This window comes from Panthera uncia (genome assembly GCF_023721935.1).
Source record: "Panthera uncia isolate 11264 chromosome C1 unlocalized genomic scaffold, Puncia_PCG_1.0 HiC_scaffold_3, whole genome shotgun sequence".
Taxonomy (NCBI): domain Eukaryota; kingdom Metazoa; phylum Chordata; class Mammalia; order Carnivora; family Felidae; genus Panthera; species Panthera uncia.
This window is the reverse complement of record NW_026057584.1, coordinates 3,003,551-3,013,514: the sequence shown is the minus strand read 5'-3', so window position 1 is coordinate 3,013,514 and position 9,964 is coordinate 3,003,551. Positions and strand designations below refer to the sequence as shown.

Genomic DNA, 9,964 nt, shown 5'->3' with positions numbered 1-9,964 from the left:
CCCCGGTCTGTTTCCCATAGCAGGGGCACCGTTGTATTTCCCCACCAGCAGCGCCCAGGGTTCCCATCCCCCCACATCCCTGCCCACACTTATTTTTGTGTTCTGCATAATTTTGAAAAGGATCTTGGGCACCGTGTTATACCATCCAGGCCCATTCGGTCAAGCCCGTTGATGGTCTCACCCAAATTTGCATCCTGGAAGATGTTTCTCCTTCTTGTTTCATCACTTACTGAGAGAGGTATTGAAAAGTGTCCTGCCCACTAGGAACATTATTTCCCTTGATATGTATTTTCATCCTTTGCCTTTACATCTCTCTGAATTTTCACATTTTGTGTCTCTTGAAACATTCTGTCAGGCAGTCTTGTTTTCACCTGGAGAATCTATTCCATTTGGACGTATTATACTCTCTCATTACGTGGGCTCAGTTTTTCCTACTTTTTTGTTCTTGCTCACTTCCCCCCCTACCTGTTTTGTTTTGTTTTTTTTGCCTTGTTTTGGAAAAAGAAAAGTTTTTGTCCTATTTTTTATTTTTCTTACTCCATTTTCCTAGACCTGTCTAGTTTGAAAGTTATGCTTTCAAACTATGGTCGTTATTTTAATAGTTACTTTAGCTACTTTAAACTCCTTCGAGTTTACAAAGTGTAAGATTAATCCGTATCTTTAGCTTCCTTCCAACAATACGAGGATAACCCTGACTAATATGATGTAGTACCTCGTGTTTTAAGTTTCTTTTAATTAAATTTTTTTCATTTATTTATTTATTTATTTATTTATTTAAATGTTTATTCATTTTTGAAAGAGAGAGACAGAGCACAAGCAAGGGTGGGGCAGAGAGAAAGGGGGACACAGAATCCGAAGTGGGCTCTAGGCTCTGAGCTGTCAGCACCAGAGCCTGACGTGGGGCTTGAACTCACGAACTGCGAGATCGTGACCTCAGTGGAAGTCCGATGCTCAACCGACTGAACCACCCAGGCGCCCCTAAAAAATTTTTTTTAACGTTTATTAATTTTTGAGAGAGAGAGAGAGACAGAGCATGAGCAGGGGAGGGGCGGAGAGAGAGAAGGAGACACAGAATCCCAAGCAGGCTCCAGGCTCTGAGCTGTCGGCACAGAGCCCAACTCGGGGCTTGATCCCACCACCCTGGGATCATGACCTGAGCCCAAACCAAGAGTTGGATGCTTGACGGTCTGAGCCGCCCAGGCACCGCCCCCGCCCTGTGTTTCGATTTTGCCTGTTTTTTTAGTTTGCAAACTGTTTTATTGTTGCTTATCTGGGCAGCCAACTCTCTCAGAATGTATTCACCTATTTACCAGTATCTGCTCATCATTCTGTCGTGCATCTCAGACTTCCATCCGGGATCCTTCTCCTTCTTTCTAAAACTGATCGATCGCTCAGAAGTCTCCTGAAGGAACACGTGCAGCAGCCAGCAGACTTGTGTGCACAAAGCCGTGGGAGCACCCGTGAGGCTTGCCTGGACAGTGAGTCTATGGAAACCGTCTGCCCTCGGCCAACCTGCCTTCCTCCGGTGGCAGGGGCCACACGCCCAGCTCAGCCTGAGGCCCCAGGTCATGGCATCCCCATGCCCCATCTCTGGGGCTGCGGGCGGCCTTCGCCAGCCCCCTGCCTCTGCAAGGAGTTGTGCTCAAGCTGGTACTTAAACTAAACAGACTTCCTATAGGAAACACACACACACAATCACACGTCTGCTGACGTCGCTTTTATGGACATTTCCCCAAGAAATATTTCTCTCTGGAAAAATAAATTCACAGGATGTAATTAAAACCACTATATGTGTATGTTGGCCTGGGCGCCTCCTAAGTGCTTCACCAAATGGGCCACCAAATAAAGAAATAAAGGCTGGCTTTGTTCACGTCTAGGAACAATGATCTTTATTAATTGTAGCCCAGGGCATTCTTGGGTTACTTTATGCATTCAGAAGCAGCCAGCACGTGCCCTCGGTGCTGACCGCAGTGTGTCCACAGCTGCAGGGGACAGGGCAAGGGTGGCTCTGGGTCAACCGGATAGAGGCAACTGAAGGTTGAATGGCAGGTACTTTCTGGCTGTGACCTTTGAGAAAAGAATATTGCCATCTCGTCTTCAAACATCGGAAAAGTTTCTGAAAATCAAAATCAAAAAATCTCTGGAAGACAGTTACCGAAGCAACGTGCTTTTGAGTGACGTGGCAGAAAGGGGCTGTGTGGCTGCGTTGTCTTCCGTGGCCCTCTTGCTCTGTCCCTTTATCTACTTTTGGGGGACCTCCCGGGCCCTGGGGGGGGGGTATCCAGCTCTGGGACTGGCACTGGCCCCTGTGGTGGGCACGGGGCCACAGGACGGCACTCAGAGTATTCCCTGGCATGGAGGGAGCATGAGGGCTGAGAGGCTGTTTTCTCGCAGTTGCTGAACGAGGTGTTTGAAGGTCGATGGTGACGCCACGCAGAGGAAACTGTCACAGGGGAGGCTGCACACAGAGCAAAACAACTCTAAAGATGGATGACACTTGGGGCCAGACTTTGGGTTCCAGGATCCAGCTGTGCCTGAAGACCATCCCACCTTGGACACCCCTGTTCTATAGACGTCTTCGTGGGTGTTCAGTTTTGTCAGCTTGGCTAGGTCATGGTGCCCAGTTGTTTGGTCAAACAGCAGTCTAGATGTGCAGTGAAGGTATTTTGCAAATGGAATTAACATCCACAATCAGGTGACTTTAAATTAACATTATCCTTAATAATCCGGGTGGGCCTCATCTAATCAGTTGAAGGCCTTAATGGCAAAAATAGGTTTCTCTGAAAAAAAAGCAGTTCTGCCTCAAGACTGCAGCATACAGACTCTGGGTTTCCAGGCTGCCAGGCTGCCCTATGGATTTTGGACTCAAGACTACAAGATCAGCTCTTGTCTGAGTTTCCAGCCTGCTGGCCTGGATTTCAGACTTGCCAGCCTTCACAATCACATGAGCCAGTTCCTTAAAATAAACCTCTTTGTGTATGTGTGTGTGTGTGTAATAATAGACACATATAAATGCACATACACACATACACACACACACACATCCTATTGGTTCTGTGTCTCTGGAGATCCCTGACTGATACAGAGGGCTTCCCAGGGCAGACCCTAAATTGTGTGCAGGAGATTAAGCATGGGCTCCCAGGGGAGTGGAGCAGGCAGTGGCAGGGGACAGGGAAGGGGGGACGCAGGTGGAATGCGATTTCAGGCATCGGCAGGAACCAAACCGTGGGAGGCTCGGAGTGGGAATCCTGCCTCCGGCAAGGGGTGTAACTTCCACGTACTTCTTTGTCTCTTGCCTCTTTGCAGAATGGTGGCTGCGGGCATGAACAGTGTCTGCTACAACGGGATAGATGCTTCTGTCCCTACTGGTTTGAGTTGAGACCCTCATTAGCAGTGGGGAGTCCTGACAAGTCACCCACGGGCTGCGTGAATGAGGGGAACCGAACCGCCTTCCCAAAGACCATGGCAGAAACTCGTAATCATCCAAGTGGCCAGACTCTGCTGGTCGATACAGGCTTGGAGCAGGGGCTCTGGGGCCAGAGGAGCCTGACCCTGGCCCACTGGCTGTCCAGGGCTCTGTCTGCAGAATGTGAACCGAGAGACCCATGGTGGAGGTGAATGCCTGAGCTGATGGTCGTGAAGGGTCAGGCTGGAGTTTCTGTCTCTGAGACCAACGACCAGTCACAGGGGGAGGGGCTGAAGCTCAGAGAGGACCAAGGAAACCCATCTGCAGAGAGGGGTAGAGGAGAGGCTGGCAAGCTGAGAGAGGGGGGGTGAGACACACAGGGTGCTAGAGGGAGAGAGGGAGAGTGAGACATCGGGGCAGAGCAAGACCAAGGTTCAGGGAAACAGTGAGAGGCAGAGACGGAGAGACAGAGTGATGGGGAGAGATCGACGGAAAGGCAGAGAGAGCGACTGAATTATCTAAAATAGCGGCAGCAATATACGTCCCTCCCCCACTGCGATCCTTGTTTTGGAAACGACATTGACATTCCTTATAGAGAGGTGGGCAAGGTCTACTCTCTCCCTCTCTCTGGACACTCCCCTGGGAATCCAGCCCTCATATTGTGAGGAGCCCAAGCCCACAGGGAGGTCACGCGTCGTGCTCGGATGGCACCAGCCCGGGAGCCGGCGCCCCTCAGACGCCCCCAGCCCCAGCCTTTGAACTCCCAGCTGAGGCCTCGGACATCGTGAGGCAGAGGCAAGCCTTTCCTGCTGTGCCCCATCCAAGTGCTTGGCCCGCGGACACCCTGGGAGATGACCCAGGATCGCTGTCCTTGGAAGTCGCTAAGTTCTCGCTTACCTGGTAATGGATGAGGAGAGAGAGAAGGGGCACGAAGGGAAAGAGACAGGCAGAGATAAATACAGAGACCCGTATCGGAGCAGGCTGCAAGAGAGAAACACAGCAAGAGTCAGAGAAGCTTCTGAGTCCAGTGCAGCCAGCCTTTCTAGGCCACCTTGTGTCCCCAAGCCAAACTGAAGACTCCTTTGGACCAAAAGCGGCTTCAGTGGGCCTGGTCTGTGTCTGTTGGCCACCAGGCCTCTCACAGGAATGAATGCAACCTTCCCGTGCCCCACGCTGCCCAGCCCACGGGACACAGGTGTTTTCTGTCCTCTGGGCTCCGGCTGGGCTGGTGTGGGTGGCGTGGGGTCACCCCGGGTCTCCTTGGAGTCCTGCATGCGTTTCCTCCTCGTCCCTCTGCACACGGCAGCCAGTGTGCCCCTTGTCAAACCTGATCCGATCCCTGTACCCCGAAGCCTTCCCTGTGACATCAAGGGAGGCCCGGTCAGTAAGCCGGCCCCTCCCTGGCCTTCACCCGACTGCCCAACTGCCCGTTCCCAGGACTTCTCTTCGTGGTTAACTTTCCGCCCTTCTCTGCCTCCTGCGGAAGCCTCCCCGCGCCCCAGCCCTGCTCTGTCCCTCACAGCCCTCGCTCAGCCGGTGATTTGTGATTCTGGCTCCATTTACTGGGGGTATTCATTGCTTGCAGCCGCCCCCATAAGTCACCACACACTCAGTGGCTTAAAAACGCAGAAATGTATTCTCGCACGGTTTGGAGGCCAGGGGTCTGAAATCGAGGTGTCTGCAGGGCCGCATTCCTCCTGGGGCTTCCAGGCCAGGTCCTTCCGGTCTCTTCCGGCTCCTGATGGCCCCCGGCTTCCTTAGCTTGTGGCCGCATCCTCCAATCTCTGCCTCCTTCTCATGTGGCTTCTCCCTGTGTGTCTGAGTCTCCAATCTCCCTCTGCCCTTCTCCTATCAAGACACTTGTCATTGGGCTTAGGGCCTAGCCTGAGTCCAGGGCCATGAGATCATTGCCCGGATTTCATCTGCAAAACCCCTTTTCCGAACAAAGTCGCGCTGTCCGGTTTCAGAGGTTGGGAGGTGGGCTTCTCCTTTTGGGGGGGGCCACCGCGCACCCCACCACATTGGGCCACAGGTGCCGTGGGCCGGGGCCGGGTCCACTCACCCCTGCACGCGGGACCACGCACAGCGCCTGGACGAGGACGCTTGTTAGCTCTGGTCGATGAATGACTTTATCCGTTTGTTCAATAACAAGTGCGGGGCAGCTCCCGTGAGAGAATCAAAATATTTGTCCGACCAGAGGCAGCTTTCGAGGAAGCTCCGTGGCCGCCAGCAGAGATAACACGGCTCTGAGTCCAGGTGGGAAGAGATAAACGAGGCGGATGTGTGCGTGGGGGCTGGCGGGGAGCCCAGGCGCCCCCGAGAGGCTCGGGTGGGGGCAGGGAGGCATCTGGGGAGCCGGAGAAACACGTCGCCCTGGGCTGCTTTGTGGGGGGCCGGCAGGGTCCGGGTCGTGCAGACACTGGCTTCTGGATGTGTCCTGGGAGCTGCCCGAGGGAGGAGGCTGGGGTGAAGGGCCCCACGCGTCCAGCGAAGGAACACGTGGGAGTTCCCAGGATGTCATGGGAACTGTCAGCCCACATGACAGAGCCGGAATCTCAGCTACTTTCTCTGGAGGGAAAATTGACCTGGTGGCGAGGGGGGGAGGCAGTTCAGGGCCGGGCAACGGACAGCAATTCCAGGGCTGGGGGAGGGGCCCGACTCACTCTGGTTTTAAAACCGGGAGTCCTGCGTTCGGGAACCCCCTCGGTCGGGGGCGCAGCGGGAGGGTTGGTCCCTTAGGACTGGGCGAGTCGTCCCTGAGTCTGTGGGCTCTGCCGTGAGTCACTACCCCTGCAGACTCAGGCACAGGCCCTTCCTGCGTCTGGAGGCCCGGGGCTGAGATTTCCTCGCCAAGCCCCAGAATCTCCCTCCCCCTCCCTGTGACGGGAGCTCGGCAGGTGCTTAGGCAGGTGGTGAAAGGAGAAGATGGAGGACACGTGGTCTCACTGCCACCTGTGGGGACACACGCCTCAGCAGGTCAGCCCGGGGCTCCACGCTGTCCTCGGCCATCTCCGGCCCGGGAGAGTGGGTGTGTGAAGAGGCATTGTGGGCCACACTGACCGCTCCCCACCCTTCTCCACTGCCTTTCCCTGCCCCAGCCTGGCTGGAGGCCTGCTGGGACACTGCCTCTGACTTGCTTTGACCCTTGCTTCCCTCCCAGCCTGGGCAGAGAAGGAGGGTGGGTCCCCAACCCGGGATGCAGTGTGGGAGAAGGGGGGCCTGGCCTGAGGCTCCTGGGAGGAGATGCCCCAAACGCAGGCCCAAAGGGTCCCCAGAACCAGGAAAGCTGCCCTCTCCCACCCTGTCATTTGGTGATTTACTGCCTGTTCCCGGAGCTGGGTGGTGGGGATCGAGCTGCCAGCACCCCCGAGCCCCGGCCGGGGTCCTCACCACATGCAGCTGTGGGGCTCAGGCTTCTAGCCACTGGGAGCACTAGCAGTGTTTTGGGAGGAGGGGAAGGGACAGGAGCGGGGACGAGGGGCCCCAGCCCAGACCTCCTGAGCCAGAAAGCTATCGTTGGACATTTTTGCTATAAAGATGATGCCTGATGAGTAGCACCATAGCTGAATCTCTCACACATCTGGTTACTTCCCTAGAATAAATGCCTAGAAGAGGAATTTCTGATCAAGGTGTCCTCCAGGAAGACTGGGCTAGACTTCGAGGAGGGCTCATCCTGGGGACAGTGGGCATTTTGTTCTGGGGACATAGATGGGTGGGCTGCTGTGGGGGTGGCCTGAGCTGTCAGATGGCAACGGGAGGCCGTGGGTGATCTTAGGGTGGGAGGAAGCAGTGGGTGTGGGAGAATGTGAGGGTGCTGCCGGGACTCGGAGGGGGGCAGACACAGCCCCCACTGTGCCCGGGGTGGCACCAGCCCCGTGTCCATGGGCTGGCATGCCCCGCGAGCCCACGCCTGGGCTGGCACTGGCAAACTCTGTTGGTTATAGATTACGCGAGCTGAATTACTCCCATCTGCAGAATTCACTGATCATCCTCTTGTTGGTGGGTGTTCGGGGCTTAAAGGACCTGGAGGAAGTGGGCCCTGGAGAGAGGTGAGGCCCAAGGAGAGCGGCCCCGGGGGTGCCGAGCGCCGTCTCAGCCGCTGTGTGCTTTGGGAATGGCACCAGGCCCCTTAACCTCAGGCTCCTGAAAAACGGGAGGGTTAATGCCTCTTCCGGCGCCTGCTGGCATTGACGGTACTGTCCTCGCCTGGTGGGTGCTTAGGAGGAGGGGTGGGAGGCCATGAATGGAGTGGGGCCTCAGATCTTTCTCAAGAAGAGACAGGATTCCGAGGGCAGCATCAAAGCCAGACCTAGGCACAGAGTGACGCTCTGCTCTGGCCACTTAACCCCTAGATACAAAGGCACTGATGCCTGGGGACCGGGAAGGCAGCATTGCTGAAGCTGGTTGGGACAGGGCTGCACATTAGAATCACCTGAGCCTCAAAAATCCTGAAGGCCCAGGCCACACTTCAGACCATCTGCATCAGGACCTCTGGGGTGGGGGTAAGTGGGGCCAGCCTTCCTTTTTTTTTAAATGGTGGTAACATTTAGGGGTGCCTGGGGGGCTCAGTCGGTTGAGCTTCCGACTTCGACTCAGGTCATGATCTCACGGCTCGTGGGTTTGAGCCCCGCGTCGGGCTCTGTGCTGACAGCTCGGAGCCTGGAGCCTGCTTCCAATTCTGCGTCTCCCTCTCTCTCTGCCCCTAACACACTTCAATTCTGTTTCTGTCTCTCTCAAAAATAAATAAACATTAAAAAAATAAAAAATAAAATAAATTGTGGTAACTTATACATCATAGACTTTATTATTTTAAATGTCCCCCCCCCCAAGTTTATCTTGTGAGGGAAAGAGAGAGCAAGCATGCACATGTGACTGGGGGAGGGGCAGAGAGCTAGGGAGGAAGAGAGAATCCCAAGCAGTCTCCGCATTGTCAGCATGGAGCCCCCTATTCGGGGCTCGAACTTATGAATCGTGAGATCATGACCTGAGCCCAAATCAAGAGTCAGACGCTTAACCAACTGAGCCACCCAGGCACACGTATTTAACCTTTTTAAAGCGTACAGTTCAGCACTGTTATGTGCATTCACACTGTTGTGTGATTGATCTGTGGTCAATCTCCAGAACTTTATCATCTTCACAGACTCAAACTGTGCCCTTTAAACAAATCCCCATTCTCCCCGCCCCCAGCCGCTGGCTCCGCTGTGCTGTTTTCCTTCTCTAAAGAGTTTGACTCCTCCAGGGACCTCACACAAGTGGAATCATACAGCATTTGTCCTTTTGTGAATGGCTTATTTCACTTAGCATGAGGTCCTCAAGGTTCATCCATGTCGTAGAATGTCCTTCCTAACATGCATATCATTCCATTGTATGACCAGACCACACTCTATTCCGGCACTGATGGACACTTGGGTTGTTTCTGTGATTCCGGACCCAGTGGGCTGGCCACACCCCTGGCTCCCGGCGGTGCAGCACCAAGGGCGTCACCCCCAACCCTCTGCCAGGGATGCTGTCTGCTGTTATCAAGTCCAAACAGCATTGCAGGAAGCCCTCTTCCCCCACCAAACAGCCCCGCGGGCCTGCCAGGTCTGCGGCCAAGGGAATCCGAGCGCCAGAACCCACGCTCAATACACACATTGTACTGACAACGTTGCAAGAAGCGAGAGCGCAGAAGTTATTCCTTTGTTCACTTATTCAATAAATGCTTTGTATCAGGCAGTCAATAAATGCTATAATTTAATAGACGAGAGCCCTGCCCTCATAGAAAGCATTCTGGGGGTGCATTCTGCTAGTAGCACATTGATACATGCACCCCGTAGTGGCGCCCGGCCAACAGAACCGGCCGCGGGGAACCGAGCTGGAAGTCCGGCGCCTTCGCATCCACGCTCTCCCGGGGCTGCTCCGGAGCGGGCCGCTGCTGCCCACGCAGGCCTTCTTTAACCCGCACTCCCGGGAGCGCGCCGTCAGCCCCGCACAAACCCGATTCCCACCAGCCTCCCGATCCGCCCGTGGTCTCGCAGACACCCGCGCGCACAAGGCCGCGCCCCCTACCGGGGGCGGGGATGGGGCCGCCCAACCAGCGCTCGCGGGGAGCGCTAGGCTCCGCCCCCAGGTGAGGTTGTTTTTCCAGACCGCTCCACTTTCGTGCAGAAACCGCCGCACCGCCGGGCCCAACGGCGCGCACCCCCGACAGGCCGCGCCCCCGGACAGCCAGCGCCCCGCTGCCGGCGCTCGTTGGGCCTCGCGTCGGGACGGGAGGCGTCGGGACCGGAGGCCGGAGCCCCACTCGGAAGCCCGCGAGGGAGGTGCGCGCTCGCCGGAAGCCGCGCCCCCGACGCGGCCCACCTGCCCGCGGCGCCGGAAGCGGCTGTGGCCGCTCTGCTTCCGGTCGGCGGGGCGCTCTCGGGCCGGGGCCGCTGACCGGGGGAAGTCGGGAGCGCCCATGGCGGAGGGCGGCGGCCCCCACGGGCGGGCCGGGCCGGGGCCCGCAGGTAACGTGCGCGCCGCCGCCGGGCCGCGGGGGCGGTGGGGCAGCGGAGGGCAGGGTCCGGCGTCCCCGCG

The 9,964-nt window shown here is 56.3% G+C and overlaps 1 protein-coding gene across 1 annotated transcript in view; it reads left to right on the top strand.

The window, feature by feature from the left end:
* Positions 1-9,546: 9,546 nt before the first annotated feature.
* ASB1 (ankyrin repeat and SOCS box containing 1) overlaps positions 9,547-9,964 on the top strand; it is a 22,721-nt gene continuing 22,303 nt past the window's right edge. Inside the window, exon 1 of the mRNA XM_049614558.1 lies at positions 9,547-9,894. Coding sequence (XP_049470515.1) covers positions 9,846-9,894 — 49 coding nt within the window. The 5' untranslated portion in view covers positions 9,547-9,845. The remainder of the gene's footprint in view (positions 9,895-9,964) is intronic.